Raw genomic sequence first — 26,525 nt, 5'->3', positions numbered from 1 at the left:
GCTATCATTTCTCCTACGGCATCAGGAAGTTCGATAGAATCAGTTACAAAATTGCCTAGTCGGGTGGATTAAAACTGAAACTTGAAATTGGCCACAATTGAGAACATCAGTTCTTATCATACCCGCAACAGTAGGTTGTTGATAATCCCGCGGAACACCTGTTCAAGGTTTAGGCGGTCATTTTCTTATGAGGCTCCCAGTCTTTACAATAAATTGTCAATGGACTATCATAACGACACAATCAAAACTTTTAAAAAGAGACTCAAGAATCAGTTGTTATCTGAGAGTGACAATCGGTAATTACATAGCAACGTTGTTTTTCTTTAGGATTATCGATACGGTTTAGTATAAATCATTGTTGTTTCGGTGGGGTTAAGCTTAAAAACGTCCATTAGGGTGACGCTTCACCTTTTGACCATGTAATGTAATTGTTATATATAATTTATGGTGAATAAAGACGTTAATAAATAACAAATAAATGAAATCATTCAGACTGAAGCGGCAGGCAGTTCTAGTAAAAAACTAAGAAAGCGAAAATTTGAAGATTTGGATCGAACAATATTGCAGTGGTTAAAGCTAGCACTGTCTGGACCTAAAAAACTAAAAGCAGAAGAATTTGCTGAACGGTTTGGCATTATCGATTTCAGGGCCTCGGAAGGATGGTTGGGGAAGCTTTTGGATTTGCCTACAACAGCAGACTTGACAGATAAAGCAAGAATGTGTGGGGACCATTCAACAATATTCAATTAAGCTGCTAGAATTGTTTTTTTGTCTCATGGGGAAGATGCCCCGCTCGAAGAGATGTCGAAAATACAAGCCGAAGTACGAGCTGTGTATTGGCATATTAAAAAAATGCAGCAGAAAATTAATGTAATGTAAATGTAGTCTTTAAATATTCATATAAAATATTCCTAAGTAGAGGTTAAAATAGGTATATAAAATAATTAAATATTACTTATTACAAACACGTATTGTTATTTTTCGAGTGCACTATATAGAGTTACACGTAGTAGTTAGTGTTAGCGATTTGTAAAAGACGCTTATTCTTATTAGCCTCTCTTCAACCCCGAATCGTCCCGATAAAGGTTGTTCTGGCCGGTTTTTACTACCATCCCTAACTTCAGTAGCGTCGGCGCGGTTTACAGCGCCGGGACGGAGGCGCGGCGGTTTTCAGTGCCAACACCGCCGTCGCCTTTATTTGCAACAAAATCGACCGCGCAATTGCCTGCAGTCAGAGTTGAGTCAGTGCCTGCGGTGTTGCGTTATGTTCTGGGCATTCGAAAAATATTATTGACATTAACCGCCGTCGGTTGATTCATCGCCACTCGTTTAGAAAATAATTCAAGACAAATATGTGTACAATGCGATAAGGATTTTATATGCGAGGGTTCTTCGAATAAAGGGAGCATATAGGCAACCCGGCGTGACATTTATACCACGCTCAAATTAACGGAAAACATAAATAACATATGATATAAATGTGTCGATGAGAATTTGATCATCGGTGAGTAAAAACATTAAGTATAATGTGCTTATGCTTATACTTATTTTATTTGCGGTCTAGTTTAAAATGCAAATGTCTTTTTTATCTCACAAAGAATGGTGTCTAGGTTGTGTTTATGCCTTTGGTTATCGATGCGTTAAAAGTGCTATAAAAAGTGGAGTAGCCAATCGTTTTCGGAGAATGGGATTTTAATAGACGTAACTTGGCTCCATAAGGGCGGACACTTATTTTTGCTTTATTCTTAATCGTAAAAATTACTTTTTCATTGTTTGCCAATAGATTAGCTTTGAACCCGTGTACTGGAACATCAATCTCATCATAATCACAACTCATACCGCATTCACTATGTGCGACTGGAACTGATTTAAAATAAAATAACCAGACTGCACGATCAGTTGGCCGGCGCTATTGGAAAAAATATTAATCATTTTTTCTGATCAGTTCAAAGGTGCATCTCATCATAAACGAAAATAAAGTATTCCGTAGACGTCGCAATCTAGAAAAAGACCACGATACATACCGGGTGACACATGAAATTGACAACACTATAACTTTTAAACGGCTTGAGTTAGCGATAATAAATGCACACCTACAATTTTTTGGGTCCATTCTACGTAGGATAGGACGGTTTTTCTTATTATTTTTGTTTTTTTTTTTTAATTTTTATTTAATCTTTGAAAATTGTGCCTAGGAGGCTCTGACCATAAATATTATTTACCGGGTCACCAGATCATGGGAAAAATTGTAAATGAAACTTTTCTTTACTTGTCTAATGGCAAATAGCATTTAATGTAATGAACTATTAATTTTTTAGGATAACCTAGTTTTTCAAATACCACCCTAGTGAGAATAAAAACTTTTTAAAACCGGTACTTTTTTTGCAACATTTTGACACAATGTTTCCAAAATCCGTTAAAAAATAAGAGTTTCTTCTGAGATTCATCGATTACAATTTTTTGTTGAGTGTTTTATTATGGTAAAAAGTTGATATGCTTTTGGAATACGGGGACACAGTTAAAAACTAACGTAAGTATTGTATGTACGTCATAAGTTACAAGCAGTTTTTACCGGAAACTCAGAAGAACAAGAGAATAGAAATATTTTTTTTCTTTTCAAATCTGTCACTTTTTGGGATAATTCAACACAATATTTTGAGAATCTAAAAAATAATACCTCAACAATGTCGCTGAATCGATTTGAAAGTGGTATACCAACGTGTGTTACTGCAAGACAAGTTTTACATTGACACAAAATATCACATTCTTTTATATTGGAACTGGAGTTTTGTATTCATTTGAATTAAATAAGTGCGATAGATATTTACTTAATAAAAAATTGATTTTAAGATGGAACTTTCATAGAATGTTTTCAAAATGTCCTCCTTCTTGTATTTTACACTCCCTGGCTCTAGAACTGACATTCGCTGTAACCCTTCCTAACATTTCTGGAGTTATACTATATCAGATCCGTCCGATATTATCCGCTGAAATTCGACAAAATCGATCAGATAAAAATGTACAAACTGTCAGAATTTTCGATCATGATGATGAATAGAAACAAAGCCACCTAAGTAATATTTTGTTTTTATATAAAAAAAATACTTATCTGGTTTTTTTCTTCCTGTGAGCTTATTTTTTAACGGATTTTGAAAATGTTGGTGTCAAAATGCTGAAAAAAAACTACCGGTTCTAAAAAGTTTTTGTTTCCATTAGGGTGCTATTTGAAAAAATATAGTTTATCCTAAAGAATTAATAGTTTATTACATTAAATGCTATTTGCCATTAGACAAGTAAAGAAGAGTTTCATTCACAATTTTTCCCATAATTAAGTGACCCGGTAAATAGTTTTTTTCATGGTCACAGCCTCCTAGACAGAATTTTCGAAAATTTAAAAAAACAAAAAAGAAACGAGAAAAACCGTCTTACCGTACGTAGAATGATCTCCTGAATACAAAAATGCAAAAAAAAAATAGATTGTGCTATTTATAATTTGAAAGTTACAGTCGTTTCCGCTCAAACCGGAAGTGCAACCATTGACTATATATTGTCAAAAATTGGACATTCAGCCTATATTAACCGTTCCAAATTTCAAATTGCTATCTCAAGCCGTTTAAAAGGTATAGAGTATTCTCACTTTGTTGTGCCACCCGGTATATCGATGATAGGTTTCTTCTGTTGTAGTTTCAATTAAGTTTTAGTTCGTCGAAACAGCTATATCTGTAAGTGTTGGTACAATACTTACTAAAAATTAACACGGATTAACACTTCGATGGAAAGTTCTTTTTTCCTCTAATTGAAGTTTAAATACGACACAATTTTACTTTTAACCTGTAAAATATCACATACAAATTTCCTTAATAAATGACACCAATATTAAAGCCACGTTTCACTTCAAATGTATTGTTTTACATTTATTCCATTTGCTTATTAATAGCTGGCAAATATAAATATTACTTTGGCATGATATAAAGTAATGCAAAAACAAAACACTAGTTAACAATAATTCATTTGCCAAAGTTCTTTTTTGTTTTTTCTCACTGTTACCACAATTTTTAAATTAGCTATAATTTTTACAAATACTAAATATCAAAAAGATAATATTTAGAGTAATATAACGTTTTTTAGCAACTACATAAATAAATAAAATAATAATACAATAACAATAAATGAAATAATGAAAAAAGTTGAGAAAACGTTAAATCAATGTCTAATAACATTTTTAGGTGAGAGGAATATAAACAGGAATGCCTTTTTAGCGTTTTAATATCGCAAACAAAACATTATAATTGTACTAGATGATTTTAATATCCGCGTAACAAAATTCTAAAAATATTCAGGGTTTTCCAACTAAAAATGATCATAATCGTAATTATAACTTCTTTTTTATGAGGTTTTTGCAAAAAAAAATCATGTCTTAAAAATGAAACTAAAATCAGGGTGTCCGAACAGTGTGTCAAAATAATATATCTAATTTATTATTTGTTTTAGAAAAATGTTTTCAATACAAGAGTTATAGATAAGACTAAAAGAATATATATACATTGTGATTCATAAATATGTGGGAATCCAAACTTATATATATTTTATTGAAACACCCTATATATTATTGGATTAGTTGATACTCACCGAATGTAGGGTTGTTATGGTCTATATCCAGTGCTTTCGCATTTATGTCCATTTTTTCGTCAAAAATGCCCTCTGTTTAACACTCTTTATTATGCCAACAATTTTATAAAGTAGTGGAGTTATTTAAAAATATTTATTTTCGTGAAAAAATCAAATTACTCCTATTAATGCTCTTCCAATTTTATTAAGCATTCCTTATACCTAAACTTAGTATTTTTTGAAGTATACACATTTTGACGAACAAAAGTTCGAAAATTTGTCAAATTACGAGAAAATGTCGGAATAAGCTATGAAAAATAAAAATAAGTAAGTAAATTTTTTATTTTTTGCAAAAAATGTTTCTTCTCTTGCCATTAATTTACAAATTCTGTCTTTCTTAAAGCCCAAAATGTTATTGAACTATAAATAATGTTTTCCGATCGTGTCCTTTAAATCTAAGTATAAAATGAGCAAGTTTACTTAGACCTTTTAGAGCAGAGGTGGCAGAATATGTTAAGAACTATTCCAAACGAAGTGCACACCATGCCTATGAAGTTACGAACTACTAAAAAAATTTATTCCCCAACGGTGGTCACCTAGATCGGACAAAGATGGACTATTTTCTGAGGGGATATGAAAAAGACCAGGTGTATAAAACTGCCCCCATAATAAAAGAGGACATGAAACAGAAGATAAGACAAGCCTTTCAAAGTGTTAGTCATGAAATGCTAGGGAATACTGCTCAATCGTTTAAAGACCGAGTTGGAGCGTGTATCGAAGTCGGTGGTTCGTGCAATAAATAAACTGAAACAGTTCCTTTTTGTTTTGCAGTTTTGTTCTTACTTTTTAAGTGTTCTTGCTGGAACTATTACAAATATTAATATTGAATTTTTTTATTCTATCCCTAGCGTGAAATACTGTTTGAATTGGTTTTCCAATATTGCGCAATTCATAATTTTATTTTTGCTTAAATCTCGGATTTAATAAACTCTTATACTTTATATTATTATTATACTTAATTCGCCTCTTGAGACTTTTCACGTTTAGGTCGTATTTATTTTGTTCTCAGTCTTTCGTGATATTTTCGCAGTTTGTTAATTTTCTGCATTTTGTTCTTAAAAATGTGTATACCTCAAAAAATACTCGGTTTGGGTATTAATTAAAATTAAAAGAGCATTAATAGAAGTAATTAATGGAAGTATAATATACAGTCTTTGTTTTTTGTTTTTTTTTTTCATGAAAATTAATATTTTTCATTTTGACTCACCCTATATAAAAGATTCGAAATAACTTCAAGACGTGTATAAGATAAATAACTGCCACTTTATAAAATTGTTGGCAGCACAAACTATAACATCCCTACAGTGGGCGATTGAGTTTAATTGAATTGCATAATATAGAGGGTTTTCAATTTTAATAAATAGTTTGGGTTTTCCACACACTTATAAATCTCCCATATTTGAAAATAATTTCAAATTGTTTCTTTTAGTCTCATCTATAACTTTTGAATTTAACATTCTCCTCTAAAACAAATGATAAAGGAGATATATCACTTTGACACACTATTTGCACACCCTGTAGATAACACTATTCCGGGAACAATTGAAAATCTTATTTTACTGGGTCCAGCCTGCCTTCTCAGATGATAACGCATTATGTCTACGTACATCTTTCCAATTAGTTATTTGTACTAAAAGCAGCTATTTTACAAAATTGAAAAATTACATTTTGTATTTATAATCCTATGGATCCCTGCCATCCGCATGAACAAATTATGTTTCACTTACTATCAGTTTTAACATTTTGTTTGCAAAATAAATATTTTAGGGAAAAAAGGACCTAGATATATAGATATCATATTTGATAACATTAAAATTTCATTGAAACAATTAAATTTAAAAATTGCAAACAATTACAAACACACTTATAACACTTGATGTAGTGAAACCGGGTACATTCTGCTTTACTATTCACTTGCTACTATTAATTTGTCAATGGCCAAAAATTAAAATCTTGTTAAGTAGATTGCGACTAAGAATCTAAAATTGAAGATTTTTTTTACGACCTTCTCTAAAATACCCAATTATTCCCCCTATTTACCACATCGGATACTTCGGACATTTCTAGGATATTACCCATGGGTTTGGGTGCAATCGGAGGTTTTTGGAGATATTACCCACCGCTTGAATTTTGACGTTTGTGAATTCTGACGTCATGTCATGTGTTGTTTTGCAAAAACTAATGCGACAAGTTTGGTCAACTTTTTAAGTCAAATGCCGTTTACCACACTTGTTGTTTAATATGCTATAAATTTGATGAAGTTTTTATAGTCCAGCAGGTTTGGATTCAGTGTAAAAATAGTGGTGATGATGTTCACCCCTTGTTGCTGCTTGCTGCTAAACTAGTTTGAAACGCGAGTAGTGAGTAGTTATGATCGTATGTTTGATTATTATTTTTGAATATTTCCCAAAATTTGTTTATGTAGAAAGTTTTCAGAATTAGAATCGTCACAAGAATTATAAAAAAAACTGAATTTTCACTGACAAATGTTTCCCGTAAGGCAGTGAAATTTCATTTCAGCAAATTAAATCATGATACTAACAATAGGGCTGAAACAGAAGTTCTTCACTACTTGATCAAGAGTGATGTGAGAACAATAACCAAATCAATATAATATATGTGCGTGTTAAAGAATTTTATACGTTGCTTTGTCGAACATATTCTTTATTTCCCCCTTAATCTAATATGTTCCTAAGGGAATGATTTTAGTTTGCCTGAGAGAACGAAAATCAATATTGCGTGATCATTGTTACGTAAGTACTCATTTTTCCCGCTTCTATCCGCCTGTTCGAACCATTACGTAGGGGTCGTATTCATTAACTCTAAAGTGCAGAAGTCAATTCAATAAATTCAACTTGCAGCAAGATGATGACAAATTTGTTAGGTTTTGTTGAAAAACCGAGCTTTGTTATAATAGCGTGGGCAGATAAAAAACCATAGGACGTAACCTTATTGCAGCTGTAGTTCCCAACCAATTTATACGTTAATTAAATTTGTGTTTGTACATAATTCATATTAATTTTGAAATAATAAATAAACGCAGTCGGCATTGACTTCAATGCGAAACATAACAAATGCAATTTTGGTAAAATCTTTTTGTTGCGCTTCGAGCTATATCGGAAATTGCGCATGGTTCAATATGGTAACTCCGGAAGACTTGACTCACGACGTATTCTTTAAATAGCGTAATAATTGAACTCAAAATTCATATTCAAACAATCAGTTTGAAATATATATATATATATATATATATATATATATATATATATATATATATATATATATATATATATATATATATATATATATATATATATATATATAGCATTGAAGATGCCAAGTGAGATTTTGGCGAAACGTCTGCAGGATTCCAGTCGGATGCAGGATTTGCAGGATTCCAGTCGGATGCAGGATTCCAGTCGGAGTTCAACGAGCGAACGGATGATATCCCGGAGTATAGTGTCATCACATTTTTCCATCCGTGAATCAATACGTGAGAATATATATATATATATATATATATATATATATATATATATATATATATATATATATATATATATATATATATATATATATATATATATATATATATATATATATATTCTCACGTATTGATTCACAGATGGAAAAATGTGATGACACTATATTCCGGGATATCATCCGTTCGCTCGTTGAACTCCGACTGGAATCCGAAGTGTTCGAAGTGTTTTCGAAGCGCGAGCATTGAAGATGCCAAGTGAGATTTTGGCGAAACGTCTGCAGGATTCCAGTCGGATGCAGGATTCCAGCCGGAGTTCAACGAGCGAACGGATGATATCCCGGAATATAGTGTCATCACATTTTTCCATCATATATATATATATATATATATATATATATATATATATATATATATATATATATATATATATATATATATATATATATATATATATATGTATATATATATATATATATATATATATATATATATATATATATAATATTGTGAACTACTTATATACTTATATTTTACCACACCTCTTCTTCTCCCGAACTATCGTCAACAAATTTATTAAGCTCTTTTTTTTTACAAGCCTTTCGGTACAAACATATTTTCGGTTTTCCTTAATTAATATCTCGAAAAGCGCTAGAGATAGGTTACAAACATGATCAGCAGCAGTCCCATTTACAAAATCAAGGTTGTTGCTTCTATTCCATACAAACGGCAACACTGCCTGACTGAACATATTTTAGGGACGGGTTCGGGTTAGCGCTCAGAGCGTCACGTTCTGATTTTCCAAAACGGCTAATGTTCCATCAACCATGAGGCACCCTGTATTAGACACCTACACAACAGCTGGTTATTGTGTCGCAAACCCGCTGGACCATCTCTGCGGGGGTTACCTAAGCCTGTCGCATTTCTTATTTGAAGTTATTTTATTCAATTTATCTATTATTATTTATTTATTGTACTAAAAACGCTTTCATACTACCTAACTCTTTAAAAAAGGTAAAATTTGAATTTAATTGGTCCTTGAATTGGTAGTGTCAGGAAGCTCTTAGAAGCTTATTGCGTACTTTTTTCAGTGTGCGTGTGTATACAATGCAATGATACATTTGTTATCTCACTCACTTTTCCGTTCATTCATGATAACCGACTTGAATCTTATGAATTATAACCAAAACACACTTATTGTTGTCTTGAAAGCGTTGTTTCATTTTTTTATAATCGAATTGGGTTTTATCGGGTCGACATTTTTGAAATAAACTTTTCATATGTTGACCAAGTCCGTCAATAGCAGATTTGCGCTCACCTTCTTTATTGAGCCACAATCAAATGACAGACAATTATGTAAACGGTTAATATATCTACATATCTGCAAAAGAGATATTTGGACTGGTATATATAACTTAAAAACACTTCTGTAAGCATGTGGCATAATTATATTAGCGTTTATTTTCCAATTGAGTATCTACCAGTTTATGAAATGAGATATTCTGGCCTTCCATTGTCTTTATTATTTCCATAAAATTTCAAGTAGTCTCCATTTGTCTTTAGGCGAAAACTGTATTATCACCTAAACTGTATTATCACCTAAAGACGACAATTTCGTTCGATTATAGGGTCAATATTAGAGTCACTTCTTTAATTCGGTATAAAAAAGAATTATAAAAGGGAAACTTAGAATTAATTTCATTTGAATTCTTTGTTTCTAGTCAGCGAATTGCCGTAGATTAACGGGTCCAACAAGATGAAATATGATGTTGTGGATCCCTGCTTACTTAATAATCTTCATAGCCTTTCCAAGTATTGTCGCCAAACCAGCCATGGATAGCCCAAATTTGCGATACGAGGAATATGTTGTGGAACACGATATTTCAGCCACGCAGGCTAGAAACGTGGCACTCAGTACAAACTATAATGAAGGTAAGTCTTATCAACCTGGTGAATAATAAGCATCGTCGAAGGGAATTTGACTAAAGTTTTTAATTATTGTTCAAGGCTATTTAAGTATCAACTTGATTGTAATACTAAAAACATGCAAAAAAACAATGATTGAAAGCATATATCTATGCGTATGACTTGGTGGCGATTTAATAGGTCATAAACCTGATTGCGAGAAAAAGGCGAGGTGTGATTTTACGTGCGTTAACTGTCGTCCATCATCTAATTGATTGCGAACAATATTCCGAACACAACCTGAATGCGTCAGCCATTTCCGCAATTCAAAGGGGTTAAGGTTAAGGAACTACGTGCATGTTTGGTAACGTATCTAACTGATTGACCATTCAGTGAGTTGTATAGAGTTTTTCAATAATTAAAAAAAAAACACTTTTAGCACAATTAAATGTAGTTAAAAGTCCTAAACAAAATATTAAATAGGTTGGATCTTTTTAAATTGTTTTTACATTTATAGTTTTATTTTAATCAGAATGGTGTAATGAAATTAATATTTTCAATAAAGCGATAAGTATAAGTATCATAAGGAATAATACTACAAATATAATATGAAATAGTAATGAATAATAAAGAAATCACAACAAATCAATAACATAAAAATGTATTAGAATAAAAAGAAACCGCTGCGTTTTATTGCAATAATTATTTTTCAATTTCAAAAAAGAAGTAGTACCCAACTCATAATGCAAGTGCAAATACTTTCTGAAAACAAATGTCGTAATAGGTAAAATATACAAGTTTCACCGTGTATTTAGACAAAATATTTTTTTCCCTAGAAAACAGTTATGACCATTGGTGAATAAATTATTTCTTGATATATAAATTTCAAATCAATATCAAAAATGACAAAGTTAGTTTCCAATCTTCTAAAATTCATCCGACATATTTAACGGCGCTTGTCGAACTTTAACGATTTGGTTAATCCCAAATTATTTAGAAATAAGCTATCGGGAGTAATCAATTTTTCAAAACAGTTTCCAAGCTAATAGGCAACCAAAAATGTTTCGATTTGTTCGCTAAAAAAGTCGTTTGGCTTAATAATACTATTTAGTTTTCAACATCTTGTAATATGAAATCAATTATTTCATAAACATTTATAATTCCGTTAACAATATCTTTAATAAAATACACATTTTATCGATATATTGTTGTTTGAACAATATGACTAACCCGATTTAATTTTCTTTCGATATTTTTCATTTTGATTTAGTTGATGAATATTTACTGCAATTGTTCAAATTTCTCTCCATTTCAGCCGTTGCTGTTGGCTGCTGAGTTTTTATCGACACGAATTTTATATACTTAAAATACTTAAATGTGTACCTACCTACCTACTACAATTTACGATTTAATTTTTAAGTTGCATGTGAAAACAACAGAATGAGTCGTCCTTTGGCCTCCATGAATACATAAAAAATACATTATCCGGGAAAAACAGCAGGTAATATGGCTTTAATAAGCTAAAATTTATACAATTAAATTGAATAATACCAATAATTTGCTTCAACGGACTATTGTTCGCTTAACAAGCGTTTTTGACACCGCTTACACCCACGCGCAACAAAATTAGAGTCGATTTCTCTGCTATTTCAAGAAGAAAAACTATGTATTCTGGATAACTATCTTATTTACCTAGTATCATCGGTCATTGTTAGTTTACTTTATTTTTTTTATAATAATCTTAATCTAAGCTAAAGTTAGAGAAATAGTCTGGTTTTTATTTATTATTTACATACAGTGTGGCGCATTAAACATGAAGACATCCCTATATTTTGACTACCTAAAGAAATACAGATTTGAAGTTTTGCACACTCATACAGGTTGATGGTTCACAGTTTTTAAGATACTCACCCGAAATTTAAATTTTAAACGTGAATTAACTGACTTGATCGATTTTTATAAAGAAGATTACAACATAAATATTTTCAACTGACTTTCCGATTGTTAAATGTTGCGAGTCTTGCACACTCAGCAGGTTCTCAGGAACAATTGAACTACACCTGGTGAGAGGTAGTTCAATTGTCGGATTTACTTCTTCCGTCTTCTTCGTTCCGAAACATCCTTTGGTGATCAAATGCTTGTAGGCTACATAAACAAAGGCTATAACTAAAACAACATTTCCTGTAGATAGAAACTTAAGTTAAGGACAGGAAGATTCGGAGGCGTATAATCAAAATCGGGAAAAATGATAGGCAGGGTTTTGGTAACTTCTGGATGCCCTTCTTGGCCTTCATAGTTTAACTTTCCGGTTTACTTTTAGGCAAAATCAATATCCATATGTTGGAATTATCCAGTCAGTTTATTATTGGTCTCCTTACAGTGACGTAGATCTGTTCGCAGGAAGTAGGTTTTGATGATGCAGTAACTGAACTTCGTAACGACAGTTTCTTTCTATTAATATTTCCTTGCTGGCATAGGTAAATTGACGTCGTCATGTATTCGCTGGGACTTCTTTGGTATATGTAGTGTAATTGATTTTTAATTAAATATTTATTACGCGGTATAACATATCATGAAGAGACTCTGATGTTTAATAGGGACAGAATAGAAATGAAAATATTTAAAATCATTTGGATTTATAACTGAAATATGCAATAAATTAGTTAATCTATTATTTAGAATTAAGCTATCGAGAGTAATCAATTTTTCAAAACAGTTTCCAAGCTAATATGCAACCAAAAATTTTTCGATTTGTTTAAGTCGTTTGGCTTAATAATACTATTTAGTTTTCAACATCTTGCAATATCAAATCAATTATTTCGTAAACATTTATAATTTCGTTAACAATATATTTAATAAAGTACACATTTTATCGATATATTGTTGTTTGAACAATATGACTAACCCGATTTAATTTTCTTTCGATATTTTTCATTTTGATTTATTTGTTGAATAATAGAGTTAAATTTGAGCTTTGATTTCTAATATTCCTTTCTAACTTATGACGATTTAATTCAAGATTTCGTATTAGTTACTCATAACATTCACCATCTGATGCGTCCAAATTACCGGTTATTGACTTAAACACAGAACCTAAAATATTTACTAATCCACGCTTAGTTCTGTGGGCATCGGAAATAATTTCATTAATTCTATGTTCTACTCTATCCCTAATTAATTTAAAAAATTTTAAATAGCCCGATGCTTTGGCATAATAGTCATGTTAGTTAGTTATGTTATTAGATCGCAACCTTAATTTATTAATTTCAATTAGTGTCGCATTTAGACCGTAGTGATATATGAGGGGGTAGCGTGCGGGAAGCGTCACTTTCTCACGTCGGTTTCGTTTCCCACGGATACGAGTCAAATAAACTCGTAAGTCAAATGCCATTTCGCACTTGTCGTAGTGGTGGTTTCAAATTGTTCATATGGATTTTAGCTTAAAATTGCGTTTTTACAGTTTTGCGTGCTTTATTTACCACATCTGTCTACGTAGGTTTTAAAAATTTATCAGGGAGTTTTTGTCCAACATGCTTTTTAACATATGTTTCCAAGTTAGGTTGGAATAGGTCAAGTCCATGTCTGCTTTCATTTAATTTGGATGTTATTTTTTGTTTATTTTCTAGTAACCTTTTATTAATATCCGAATATAATAGTTTTGCTTTTTCTTTGAGTGTATTTATATAGTCACTTAAGAAAAGCTGATCTAATTTAATATCAAAAAGATGACTTGGTGATATAAGACCATTTAATATATCGATCGGTTTCAATATAGTAGAGAAATGAATAAAATGATTACAGGCCAATATAGCGTAAATATTTTTTTTTCAACAGGTGTTTGTTTGTTTAATAGTCCAATGTGCTGCGTTAAAGTGGAATCGAGTCTTTCAATCATTCCGTCAGATGATTGGGCGAGCAAAAATGAGTTTTAATTTTGTGTAAATTTTAAAGTTCTCTTACAAAAGTATTATTAACTTGTTATGGTATAGTATGATGAGAGAAAAATGGAAGTAATTTATCAACAATTTCGGTCGCAGATATGGAATTTCGTGCGTATGACTGTGCATATTTCGAAAAACTATCGATTATGGTCAGAAATTTGGTTTGTTCAAGATTATATCTAAGTGAATAATCTCGATCCTGTAGAGGTAACACTAATGGACTGGACGACGTTCGTATTTGCTTTTCTGACAGATTTAGCAATTATTAATGTAAGCCTGTATAGAATTTTTCTGGCTAGGTCAATAATGTTTTTCTTAATTTTTCAAAGAACCTTCTACAGGCTACCGTAATACTTTTTAAAAAAACTTCTGGATTCCTCCTGCGTCGGTTTTTGTTGAGTCGAAAAAATGTTTTAGTCAAGCTCTCAAGAAGTCAACAGGATGATTGGCGAAACGTCAGCAATTTCGACTCAGCAAAAACCGACGCAGGAGAAATCCAGAAGTTTTGTAAAAAGTAATATTTTTCCTTAATTTTTGCTAAAGTTTCGTCAATACCAATCGGTCACATCAATTAATTTCTTAAGACTTGGTTTAAATTCTAAAGACGACCATTTAAATGTTTTCCTTATTACTTCAAAGAAAGGTTCATATAATTCTGGTTTTTCAAAATAAATTATATTCGGATATTATTCGGATTAGCGATATCGTAAAAATCATCGATTAACAATTGACATGTTGCTAAGTAATTGGGTTACCGTCAAAATTTGGTACGCAATTTAAATATTCTGGTGTAAAATGAGCTATTTTATTGTTGTTAGTTGGATTTGTAGATAATGTTTTTGGATTTGTTGAAGTTGAAGATCTACTTAAACACGAATTGCCTACCTAATTCGCAAGTTATGTCGTCGACACTTGTCATTAAATTATTAATGACACTTACATTAAGATCAATAGGTCAACTCTGGTCATGCTTCTTTATAAGGATTCGACTTCTGGAGACGATTTGGTTAATGTTAAATGTGTGCGTTGATTGACTAGGTGATTACAGTCCACAGATCTTCGATAGATTGGAAGATTTTTGATATTCGGAAAAACTCCACACTGCTTCGAATAGATTCACTAGTGTTACAACAGTTCTTTTTTTCCCGGTTAATTCGATTGAAACGATACAAATCGAACACGTTTGATACTTACTTATAGAGTCGCGAAAATCCGTTCCGACTGCGCCAATTAACATGGTTGCCGATTTAAAAAAAAACTTATTTTCGAATTACAAGCTTACCAGATTACATGATATTTGCACACTCAGCAGGTACTCACGGCGTATGGTAACATAACTCGCAGCCTACTACGAATCCATAAACATGGTCGGTTTTCGATATTTTGCTTCGCGACTGATGTAACAGCTTCTGATTTCATCTTTACTAATATTCAGCTGAGATAACTCCAAGGATCATGGGTGGATTTGCTAGATTTACCGTAGATCGTATCAGGATGCGAGAATTTAAACTGACATAAATTTCAGTTGAGCATCTTAAAAAATGTGAACTATCAACCTGTATGACTGGGCAAGACTTCAAATCTGTATTTATTTTGATAGTCAAAATATGAAAAATCTTAAAATTGATCAAAAGTTACTTAGCAAATTAGGTAGATGCCCTTTTAAAATTATAGATATATTATATCGTTCATCGTATTTGAATTTGAACTTTAAAAAGTTCTCATAAACTTTTAATATAACGGTCAACACCGTAGCACTCAATAAATGTAGAATAAATCCCCAAGATTCTTAAAATAAAAAATATTACGTAAATTAATGATCCATAAAACATCGGTATACGAATGTTTAGAATATTTTAGTCTCCTTAATGCTGTTTAGAAGACATTGGAGACTGTTTCAAGGTTGCTAAATATTTTTCCAAAACAAAAAAATCCAATGCCACACATGATTGGTTTAGTAGAACAAGTTTCAAAACGATCGTAGTAACTTTAAATAAAAACGCAATCAATTTTTTTGTAATATTGATTCAGTTTTAAAAAAATAAGTAATTTGTTTAACGACTATGTTGTTTTTATCGTAAAAATGTTTTTGTTTATATTATCGATACACATTGATCACCTAATATTTTTCTGGAAATTCCGATATTAGCAAATTATGGTCGGTAGCTTCAAATCTTTATGTCGTTCATTAAACTATTTGTTTCGTTTAAATGTACTTAAAAAGTTTATTAATAAATATTTTTGCATTTGGTTTACCAAACAGCTTTTGAATGTAATTGATCCTGTGAACGGTGTACAGGGTGAAACGTTTATTATAAGATGATTCCTTATTTCAGAGTTTGCAAAAAATATTTAAAAAAAAGATAAAGATTGTTTGGATTTGCCTATACTCTTAAAATATTATAATGCTATGTATACATCGTATTTCCGCGAAAAAGTAATTTTTTAAATTCCTCGCAACTATCAGACATGTTTTGTATATAATAACGTATACCTAACTAAGTCTTACCTTTTCTGGCATATTTTAAAAAAGTTATAAATCTATTTGCAAAATAGATAAATATAAGACCACTAAATAGAATTCAAAATATTTCAGAAGCAGCAAGACTTAGATATAGGAAATTATACATGAAATAAGTGTAGAAATTTTCGAATAATTCAAAAATTATTTAACATACAGGCTGGTCCATTTAAAACAAGAAAGTTTTTAATTGCCTAGAAACACCCTGTTCATATAATAATAATTTTTTAAAAGTATAAATGAATCCTGTAGATTATTTTTGATAATATGAAAAATATTAGCAGCGATTATTTTCTAATAATTTTTTCAAAGATTTGTTTTCAGACTAAGTTAATTCTTAACGGCGTCGTATAAATTTAAACGGAAATAAATGATCTCAAAGCACTTAAGCGAATGCAGCAATTTCTTTTTTCAAGTGGAATAATTAGATCTTCATTTCAAAGCGTAAATATTTTGAAATATGATCGAAACGCTTCCACTCTTAAAAGGTATTTATCTAATTTTAATTAAAGATGCCGCTGGAAATAAATGGATCTGCAGTATTTTTTAGTTCAAACACTATACGGCGTGAAATGCTCTAGGCAAAAAACCTTTATGGATTGTATGATCAAAATGAGTGTGTGGTACCAAAAACCATTACTCCATTTTATCAAAAATCGAACCTAACTAACCAAATAGCGAAGTAGTATATTCCATTTACGTATTGTAAGTTACGTAGAAGAATTTCACAATAAATGGTATTTTATATCCTAATTGTAATAAGCTATTTATCTTATGCATGGTGTCCACACTTTAATGTAATAAGACACGAATTATATTAAATGTGGGATGTAGGTATCATTAATTTTACATTTTAATTACCGACCGAATGGTATTAGGATATCCTATAGGCATTCACTTAGCCTAATGGACATTTAGAAGTATCATATAATCTATTTAACCCCTCAGTGAGCAAAACAAAAGCAAAATCTATTTGATCCCAATACTTTCCTTGTATGTATTTGAGTATATGAGCATTAGGATTGTGAAGTCAATAAACAATTTTGGTTACATTCTGAAAGGATAAAAAACATCCTCGTTTTAAAACAAACTAACCAACCAACAAACAAACAAAACAACTAAACAAAACTAATCAACCAAATTAAATTTTATATTTTTAAAAAAAGTTTTGATACTTTCATACCTAACATTTTTGAAAACTTGGTATTTAAAAATATGATTTTTCATTTCAGTGACTCCTCTAGCAGGATGTCAAGAATGTACCAAAGAAGAAATACACTATTGTTTGGGTTCGGACCTTATCAGCGACCACTGCTGTTGTGATAAACGTTACCATGGTAAGTACTGACTTCATATCGACCCATTTCTCATGACATTTTCCGATTATGTTAAACTGGTGCTTAAACGGAAATCCATTTCGGGAAAGGGCACATTTTCAGACCCCGAAAGGTTAGTTTATAAAAAAATAAAACAATATTATTTAACTATTGCAAACGAAAATTAAAGGATTGATAAATGCTGCAAAAACATATTCTTGGATGTGTTATTAACGCGTTTAAATTGAAATAAAATTCTGAGTGCAAAGGTTTTTGTTTTTATACAAAATCGTCATATCTGCTCGTGTCGTTATATTAACTGCATAAACGACAATGAGACAAACGTTTAATTGGTTTTAATAGTTAATTAAGGTTAATAACTATTCCGAATTCTCGAGTAGCAACTAGAGAAATCAGCCTGTTAATACCTATGTGTATTTATACCGATATAAATTGTAATTTTGCAAGTACCGATCGCCTTTCTATCGCATTTAATGAAAGGAGGAATGCCGATGATGTTTGGAATTGTTAATGACTCTAACAGTGTTTGATTGCTTTATTGATTACATGTATTTGTGTTATCACATTCCAATTTTATTACACTTTTTCGTCTGAATAGACTTTTCAAAACAAACAAATTTCAAATTTCAATTAATCAGGAGCTACGTCAATTTCTCAGGAATGCTTTACCAAACTTCGGAAAATTTTTAAAATATCAGAATTGAATTATTGTATATTTTTGACATTTTCACCACAGATTTTATCATGATAAAATACGTTCTATTATCAAAAAATGGGAAGGTATCAATTATTGGACTGACTGCAGATTTCTAGTTATTTAATTATTGATTTATAACTATCACGAAATTAATAACTAAACCTAATGATGAACTATTTGTTGATAATGCGTGAATTTAAAGACACGCGCTGAGGTACAAAGTTCAGAAGTTTAGATTTCACCAGCTTTGGCAGAATACGAATGATTAAACAGTATTTCTTGCTTAATATTGCAAATTCATATCAACAATTGTTTTCAGAGGTACTGCCTTTCATACCACATACTTGTTACTTCGGGACTCAATTGTGCAGTCCAGTACAGTCAGATTGTGCTAAATACACCCGAGTAAGAACTTGCTGCTGTGATAGATATTTACTTCAAAAATGTAAGTTTTTGTTTTAGTATTGTATTAGTATTTATCTACGTTTTCTAATGTTTTTTTAGTTGCAGATATTCTGTTTGCGTCCGTGATTGATTGTATAATATTATTGTTCTAGGGAAGGAAAAACTAAGTGCGAGCAGTAACCGAAGTAAAGTACCAGCTTTTTTATGCTTCTTAGTTTTGGTCGTACAAATCTTTATACTGTGACTCACAATGAAATACGTATTCAATATAATTGTGTGTAGAAATGTATGCATTGTTTCTAAAAAGGAACACATTTAATTATGTAGGTACAGGCAGTACTTTATTTATTTTTGCTAATTTTATATTTGCACCAGTATTATTAAACTTGTTGATTTTGTTTAAAATAAATGACAATAATATCACAAAGATTTTTATTTCCAAAATAAAAGCATAACACTCAAAGACTAGATTCAATTCAAATGGAACTTATTGTATAAAGTGAGATCAGCTTAAACCAAACCTCAATTGAAGAAAAGCTGTGAAAAATTCCATTCCAAATTTATGGCTGTTAAGATGGTGAATCTTAAAAGCTACAAGCTACGAAGCATGATAAAGCTGCAAGAATTGCGTATTTCGTGAAAAATTATTGTTCCTTCTACTCATGTTCACAAGAAAAGACTAGGAGTGGATGCTGCACAACAGTAAATACGTGATTTCATCCAATATTTATTTTAACAACAACAGTGCATCATATATTCAAAGTCAATACAAAGTTTGTGAGTATTCAGCGGGCATACTATCGAGTTTGAACATCCTACTGGTAAAACGTCTGAAAACAAAACTGATAGTAGAATCAAGAAAATTCTATTTTTCGCAACATAGTAAGGATACAAGTATTTTTACCTCTAAGTCTTGCACATCCGCAGCAGTAGCCAAAAATGATACTCCTGTCATCGTTGCAATAACGATTGGAACATCCCGTGCACGAAGGACCCAACCCAATCATCTTTTCGAAATCTGAATTTAAAATTTAGGTAGTTCACCCAAACCGTTTATTAAAGTTTAACTAGACACAAAAGCTTATTATAGTTCGTTAGTTAGCCACAACTTTGACATCTTGGAGTTAAAAATGGAAACTTTAATTACAGTTATTGCAATAAATTAAAATTCTCGACAAAATAAAAGCAAATTATACAATTTATTATACAACAAATGATGAAGCTGAATGGTAATGTTTTATATTATGTATAATTTCTTCAAATTCCTCGGAATTCCTATCACATTCCGTCATTATACAGAATAACCTCTCAATGGCGGACACATGATATTTATATGTGGGAAAAACCCGTCAAAACATTAAAATTAAAAAAGGTAAGTAAAAGCACAAACTAAATGGATGTCGAAGTAATCAACAATGCTTGAATTCTCGACTGCTTCTAATCCACATATCATTATATATTTGTTTCGCATTTTTGAAAACTAATTTATTAAAAACTGCATCATCAAAACCATAATAGATCGGAAAATTTATTTTTTGTGCTTATCCGTTTTACGGAGGAGTCCGAAAAGAATTTTACGGTACGAACTTTGCTCTGTAGCAGTTTTTTATATTAAGAAAATTGAGAATTTTTCAAAGAAACTTCCACAGGCTACTGTAATACTCTTTATAAAACTTCTGGATTCCTCCAGCGTCGGTTTTTGTTGACTCGAACTAGCTAATGTTTCGCCAATCACCTTGTTGGCTTCTTCAGAGCTTGACTGAAACTGGCTCGCATTTTACTCTGTACCTGCTGTTATATTGTTTTATGGGCCGGAGCTAAATCAGGGGTATAAACACCGTCTCGGATGACTGATTACCATATTGGTGACAGGTAAAAACCTGAGTCGCGGTTAAGATTGTTACGTAAACAATTCTTCTACCAACGAAAAATAATAGAGTCTATAGAAATCTATAAACAACCTAACAATCTTAACCGCGACTCAGGTCTTTACCTGTTACCAATATGGGAATCAGTCATCCGATACGGTGTTTATGCCAGTCATTTAGCTCCGCCCCCATCAACCAATATAAAATCAGGTACAGAGTAAAATGCGAGCCAGTTTCAGTCAAGCTCTGAAGAAGGCAACAGAATGATTGCCGAAATGTTAGCTAGCTCGACACAACAAAAACCGACGCAGGAGGAATCCTGAAGTTTTATAAAAAGTAAGAAATTTGCAGTCACAAAACAAAATCTGTTTGCGCGTTCTGTTGCATTTTTTTGTTTAATATTTTTATTAAATATTGTAACTCGTCCAACTCCACTTCACTTAGGTAAATATGTATTTTACACATATATTTTTACAACACATATTCTTCATATACATGAAAGGGAATAGTTTAAAAATTCTTAAACTGATGAAATTACCCTCGCTTACCTTCCACGTAACCTTACTTACCCCTCGACATTTGAAGAAACCCTGAACACACTGTCGTATAGAAAAGTAGTAAACATGAAAGTGTAATTTTAGTTTTGCACATCTTTAAAAAGTTTTGTTTTACAATGCAGTTTTCAATTTAGCAAAACGCATACTTAACATGGGCTCGATTACAATGGCGCCGTTGGCAGTTTGATCGCAGTCTCATGCGCTATTTCAGGTGAAAACATTTCAACAAGTAACTCTTTTTTGTTGAATTTATTGGGGACAACGCATAATGGTCGTCCTTCCGATTTGCAATTACATTCTGTTACATAAAGTGTATCTGCTATACGCGTCTGATTTGTACAGGGTGTTCGCTTGAATTTTCACGAACAAATTTTATTAGTTTATAAATTGCCAGTCATTGCGATGTGTTTTTTATAGAAAAAAATTGATAAAATCTTGAATTCAATCTTAATAACCGTTATTCGATTAAATTTCTGTCCCGAAGAATATACTGGAAGACATAGTCGTCGAAACTTGTTTATTTTAGTGCAGTGAAGTATACGATTAATGCCGAAATTCCACGGAATATTTAAAAATTTCATTTCATTTTAAAAAAGCCTTTATTAATAGATTACTGTATAAATTATACAAGATAGAAGAACTTAGCAATTATACTTGAAAAGCCGCGAGTAACAAAGATTTAATAATATCATAAGAAATAGATGTAGGTCCTTAAACTTTTGTTTGCATAAAATGATTCAAAAGTGCAGGTTAGTGGCTGAAATGTAGCGTAATGCGCATATCTACGAAAATATTATACCCTCTAAAGGCGTATCAATTTTTTCCGTGCTAGAGCCACTGTATTTTATCTCTAGCTCAATGAAATTGTTAATACCGGAGTCCACGACCTGCAACGATTTTTTAAAATGCGGTTTTTCTGTTAATTTTTTTCCTTTATGTAACGAAGTTTTTCTTTCCTTTTTTAAGATTAAAGTCCAATTTTAAATTATGTTAAATTGGCTAGAATAACTTCAGTAAGTTAGATTTTGACGTTTTTTGGCTGTTTACTTTTCCAGCATACCTAAAGTAAACACAGATAAAGAGAGCACAAAAAATATATACAGTGTGTCCCAGCTTAAATTGCTATCATAAAATTTATTTTATATTATTTTTGAGTTAAATTTTAATTTTTTGGGGTTTAGCGTTGCCTAGTTAGTTTAACACTGATTGCTTAAACGGCAAACAAAAGGATATTAAAAAAAGTTAACAATCGTCGACCATACTTATTACTAACAGGTAGGTAAAAAAAATATTTATATCAAATTTGAAAATCCATGGAAAATTTGTCCTTGCTATAGGTAATTTCTACATATCTGTTAGAAAAGAGCTAATACTGCCAAAAAAATTGAAGTGATATTAATTGGTTGTGGATTTTGAGATTTGTCGTGTGGAATTAGATTCCAATTTTACACTACTTTTACCCCACTGTACACCAGAGAAAATAAAAGCAATTTAAATACATTTTTATAAAAAATATTCCTTATTCCTTCACTTAGTTGTTTATGTTCACTCTTAGTCACTTTTCCAACTTTTTCAAATATCTTATCGAAAGAGATAAAAAATTATGAAAATTCGTATTTCGGCGTTTCAGGGTGCAAACGTCTACAGAGTTGTCACAATGTTGAAAAAGGCGACACAATTTTCGTGAAAAGTAAAACTTTTGCCAAATTTGAAGTACACAAAAATTCCAAAAAATGTGGATTGGCGATAAGAAAAATGAATGTCATGTGTTTTCAAAATAACAAAAATTTGCTGTAACCTTCCGCAATGAAAAACCCTCCGCAAATGTTTAAACCTTTTTTTTATACCATTTTTAGGTTCGATAAAGGAACTGTATTCAAAGTTTCAGATTTATTTATCTTTTTTTATTTTCAAATTGCTTTTTTCTCAATGTTTTCATCCTTATGATTTTAAAAACGTATCTTCGTAGTCGTAATTACTTTTACATCATTAAGTCTAATGTCGTTTGACCTTTTTTTGTATGAATTCTAAAAATATATTATAGAATGTGGCAATATATGCTTTAAGGAGCTTTTACCTTAAACATAATTAAGCGATTGCTACGCCAATGCCGAAATAAAACGAAAAAGAAGTTACAATAAAAGCCGGCGTTCGATATTCGAAAATACAGTTAGATGATATGCAAATTCTTCGAGGAAGGATTGAAACGGCGTTTCTCATTTCATCTTAGATCATTGACAACATACACACACATCAAAAATTTCAAAATGTTTAAGAATTTTATTTTTTGTTTTTGTTCCTTAGTGGTTTTTGGTGGCTTGGTGGTTACAGTGGTTGAATCTACAGGCAAGTATAAGTTCATTCAACTATTTGGATAGCGTAGAGTATTTTTCGTTGTTTTGCTTCGTTATCGTTTTGTACGCTATGATCCTATGTAATGTCGCCCCTGGACTTTTGCGAAATATATAAGATAGAAATATGACATTTTCACAGCAGCAATTATCTACTAATATAGGCTGCTCGAAACATAAAAATAAAATTCAAAAGGTTTGTTTTAATATTGCATATTACATTTTTTATATTTGCGATTTTATATGTTATAAATTTAACGGGCTCAAAATCGTATTCATTTTCAAAATGTTTCTTTCGATCTAATAAAATGCGATTTTTTAAAAGTAATTTGTTTTATTAGCTAAAATCAAGTTAAGAAATTGCTTTTTGCTAAATTACTTAAATTCCAATACCTACATTATATTATTATTATCAACAGAGTATTCAAAATTTTGCAAAACAGTAAATAAGTAAAAAAATAAGGAAAATCTAAGATTAGCAGATGCGATTTTATAAAAATAAGATATTACTTAGGAGGATTTGCTTCTGTGCATCGAGAAGTTTTCAAATTCTGATTTGAAATCGAATGGAGAAAAAGGTGATATATGCTTCGCATATATCCGTTGGCCTGTTGTATAGTTTTTATCGTGGTCCTACGAGAAAAAATGTAGGGTGTGTCATTTAAAATTCAAAAGTCACCGTCATTTCCGCTCAAACCGCAAGTGCACACACTGACTTCATATTATTAAAAAATCGCACATTTTGTATATATTAGGCTACCCAAATTTCATATCGCTATGTCGAGCCGTTTAAAACTCATACACATTTTTTTGTCACGCGGTATATAGTTCCTATATTAACGTTATTCACATATATGGTATGATCAACGAAAGTGTGAGTTAATCCTAGTGACAACGAAAATTATTTTAATTAAGCAATTACGCCGGTGTGTACCAACTTTTCTAAACACTCTGTGAACACATGTAGCAACGTTAAGACCCTTAGTTACTGATTATATTTTTATATGTTTTCAGCACTTTACTCCAATTCAATCGCCTCGCAGTTCAACCAACAACCAAATTTTAATTCCCTATCTACACCATACAGCAACAATTTGCTAAAAAGAAGATGTCCGATTTGCGACTCTTCCGTCTTTAGTTATTGCAGTGATAAACTATTTCACGATTCTTGCTGCTGTCACGATCCAAACAATCCGTACGGTAATAATTATAAGTGGTCGTCCAAATTAATAGATAGTTATAACTATTATTTTCAGACCGCTTACCGTTCCAATGCCAGTTTGCAGACTGCAGTTTCTTGCATGCGAACTCTTGCCACGAACACCAGTTGATAACCGCCTGCTGCTGTACGAAATTTATGTTTTACCGAAAATAACGCTGATTAAGTATATATCTACGTACTTTATAAGAATGTTTGCAGTTCTCGTATTGGGTAATTTTTAATTTTTAGTTATTTATTTTATAGATTTAAGTAACGAAATTTTTCATTAAATAATTACTAAATCAACGTGTAACATTATTTGTCAGTGCTTTTTTCTGCTCCCATCTGTAAAATGCCTAATTACACACCGATCTAGCGAGCGGGAAGCGTCGTTTTATCACGTCAGTTTCGTTTCCCACGGATCCGAGCCACTTCGGACATTTCCAGGATTTTACCGCACGGGTTTGGGAGCAATCGGATGTTTTCGGAGGTATTTCCCACGCATTGAATTGTCAATTCTGAAGATCATGTCAGTGAACGTATTCATGTTGTTTGGCGAAAATGTGCCCACGAACTAATGGTCGTCGAAAAAGTACAGTATGCGAGACGTTTGGTAAACTTTTTTAAGTCAGTCGTTTATTAAACACTCGTTCCGCTTGTGTCAAATAAACGCGTGAGTCAAATGCCGTTTACCGCACTTGTTGCATAATAGTATATTAAAATCAAAATTCAAAGCGTGGGAAATATCTCCGAAAACATCCGATTGCTCCCAAACCCGTGTGGTAAAATCCCGGAAATATCCGAAGTGGCTCGAATTCGTGGGAAACGAAACTGACGTGACACTTCCCGCACGCTACATCGGTGCGTAATTAGGTATTTTACAGATGTACTATTTTCTACTCTCTACTGTCATTTTGCTACGTCTGTTTCATTTCTCACAGATCAGAGCCACTTCGGACATTTCCGGGATATTACCGCACGGGTTTGAGAACAATCGGATGTTCTCGGAGATATTACCGCACAGCTTGAATGTTAACAGTTGTAAATTCTGACAGTCATGTCAGTGAATTTATTTGTGTTGTTTTGCAAAAATGTATCCAAAAACTAACGGTTGTAGAAAAAGTATGGTATGCAACACGTTTGGTAAACTTTTTGTCATTCATTTATTGAACACTCGCTCCGCTCGTGACAAATAAACTCGTGGCTGAAAGGCGGTTTATTGCACTTGTTGCATAATAAACTAATGCCTAATAACATAAAAATTAGCTTAAAGCTTATTTCTAACGAGTTATTCATATCCATCCATATAGCTAGTAGACTATATTTCACACATAGAACCCATAACATTTAACTAGATCTAGACATATTTTGAGAAAATACTGCCGCAAACAAGTCGCATCCAAACGTACTGTCATCGGCCAAGTTGGTTTTTGAATGAGGCATTCATTGGTTAAAAACGAGGTTTTTATATCTCGCGCATGCGTATGCTGAACGGACCTGCTCGTTTTTTTTATAGTTCAAGTTCATGTGTTATCAGCATTAGGCGGGGCCTGTTTATCTCTAGTAGCTATATAGTTCCACCAATGCTATTAA

At 31.7% G+C, this 26,525-nt stretch overlaps 3 protein-coding genes across 3 annotated transcripts; 2 read left to right on the top strand and 1 right to left on the bottom strand.

Moving 5' to 3' along the window:
- Positions 1-1,173: 1,173 nt before the first annotated feature.
- LOC132705906 (uncharacterized) lies at positions 1,174-19,382 on the top strand. Its single transcript, XM_060676865.1, has 5 exons — positions 1,174-1,504; positions 9,871-10,081; positions 17,749-17,853; positions 18,870-18,995; positions 19,108-19,382. The coding sequence occupies exons 2-5, from the start codon at positions 9,913-9,915 to the stop codon at positions 19,197-19,199; spliced, it is 492 nt and encodes a 163-aa protein (XP_060532848.1). The 5' UTR covers positions 1,174-1,504; positions 9,871-9,912; the 3' UTR covers positions 19,200-19,382.
- A 36-nt stretch (positions 19,383-19,418) lies between these two features.
- Positions 19,419-21,593, bottom strand: LOC132706090 (uncharacterized). The gene is made up of 3 exons (XM_060677186.1): positions 21,393-21,593; positions 19,860-19,973; positions 19,419-19,785 (listed from the first exon to the last, which is right to left on the bottom strand). Exons 1-3 carry the CDS (start codon positions 21,472-21,474, stop codon positions 19,688-19,690), a joined length of 294 nt encoding a protein of 97 aa, XP_060533169.1. The 5' UTR covers positions 21,475-21,593; the 3' UTR covers positions 19,419-19,687.
- A 2,018-nt stretch (positions 21,594-23,611) lies between these two features.
- Positions 23,612-25,123, top strand: LOC132706084 (uncharacterized). Its single transcript, XM_060677172.1, has 3 exons — positions 23,612-23,726; positions 24,746-24,931; positions 24,988-25,123. The coding sequence occupies exons 1-3, from the start codon at positions 23,648-23,650 to the stop codon at positions 25,104-25,106; spliced, it is 384 nt and encodes a 127-aa protein (XP_060533155.1). The 5' UTR covers positions 23,612-23,647; the 3' UTR covers positions 25,107-25,123.
- The last annotated feature ends 1,402 nt before the right edge of the window (positions 25,124-26,525 follow it).

Source organism: Cylas formicarius, unplaced genomic scaffold (genome assembly GCF_029955315.1).
Source record: "Cylas formicarius isolate icCylForm1 unplaced genomic scaffold, icCylForm1.1 PGA_scaffold_10__41_contigs__length_53128322, whole genome shotgun sequence".
Lineage (NCBI taxonomy): Eukaryota > Metazoa > Arthropoda > Insecta > Coleoptera > Brentidae > Cylas > Cylas formicarius.
This window is presented reverse-complemented; position numbering and strand designations above follow the sequence as displayed.

What these genes read in the sequence shown, in the direction of transcription:
- LOC132705906 (XM_060676865.1), top strand. Translation starts at nt 9,913, where the DNA reads ATGATGTTGTGGATCCCTGCTTACTTAATAATCTTCATAGCCTTTCCA. An exon ending in CAGTACAAACTATAATGAAG is followed by an intron (nt 10,082 to 17,748) that starts GTAAGTCTTATC and finishes TTTTCATTTCAG; the next exon opens with TGACTCCTCTAGCAGGATGT. An exon ending in TAGATATTTACTTCAAAAAT is followed by an intron (nt 18,996 to 19,107) that starts GTAAGTTTTTGT and finishes TTATTGTTCTAG; the next exon opens with GGAAGGAAAAACTAAGTGCG.
- LOC132706090 (XM_060677186.1), bottom strand. Translation starts at nt 21,474, where the DNA reads ATGTGCAAAACTAAAATTACACTTTCATGTTTACTACTTTTCTATACG. An exon ending in GTTTCTTCAAATGTCGAGGG is followed by an intron (nt 19,974 to 21,392) that starts GTAAGTAAGGTT and finishes TTTTAAATTCAG; the next exon opens with ATTTCGAAAAGATGATTGGG. An exon ending in CGGATGTGCAAGACTTAGAG is followed by an intron (nt 19,786 to 19,859) that starts GTAAAAATACTT and finishes TTTTGTTTTCAG; the next exon opens with ACGTTTTACCAGTAGGATGT.
- LOC132706084 (XM_060677172.1), top strand. Translation starts at nt 23,648, where the DNA reads ATGTTTAAGAATTTTATTTTTTGTTTTTGTTCCTTAGTGGTTTTTGGT. An exon ending in TACAGTGGTTGAATCTACAG is followed by an intron (nt 23,727 to 24,745) that starts GCAAGTATAAGT and finishes ATATGTTTTCAG; the next exon opens with CACTTTACTCCAATTCAATC. An exon ending in CGATCCAAACAATCCGTACG is followed by an intron (nt 24,932 to 24,987) that starts GTAATAATTATA and finishes TATTATTTTCAG; the next exon opens with ACCGCTTACCGTTCCAATGC.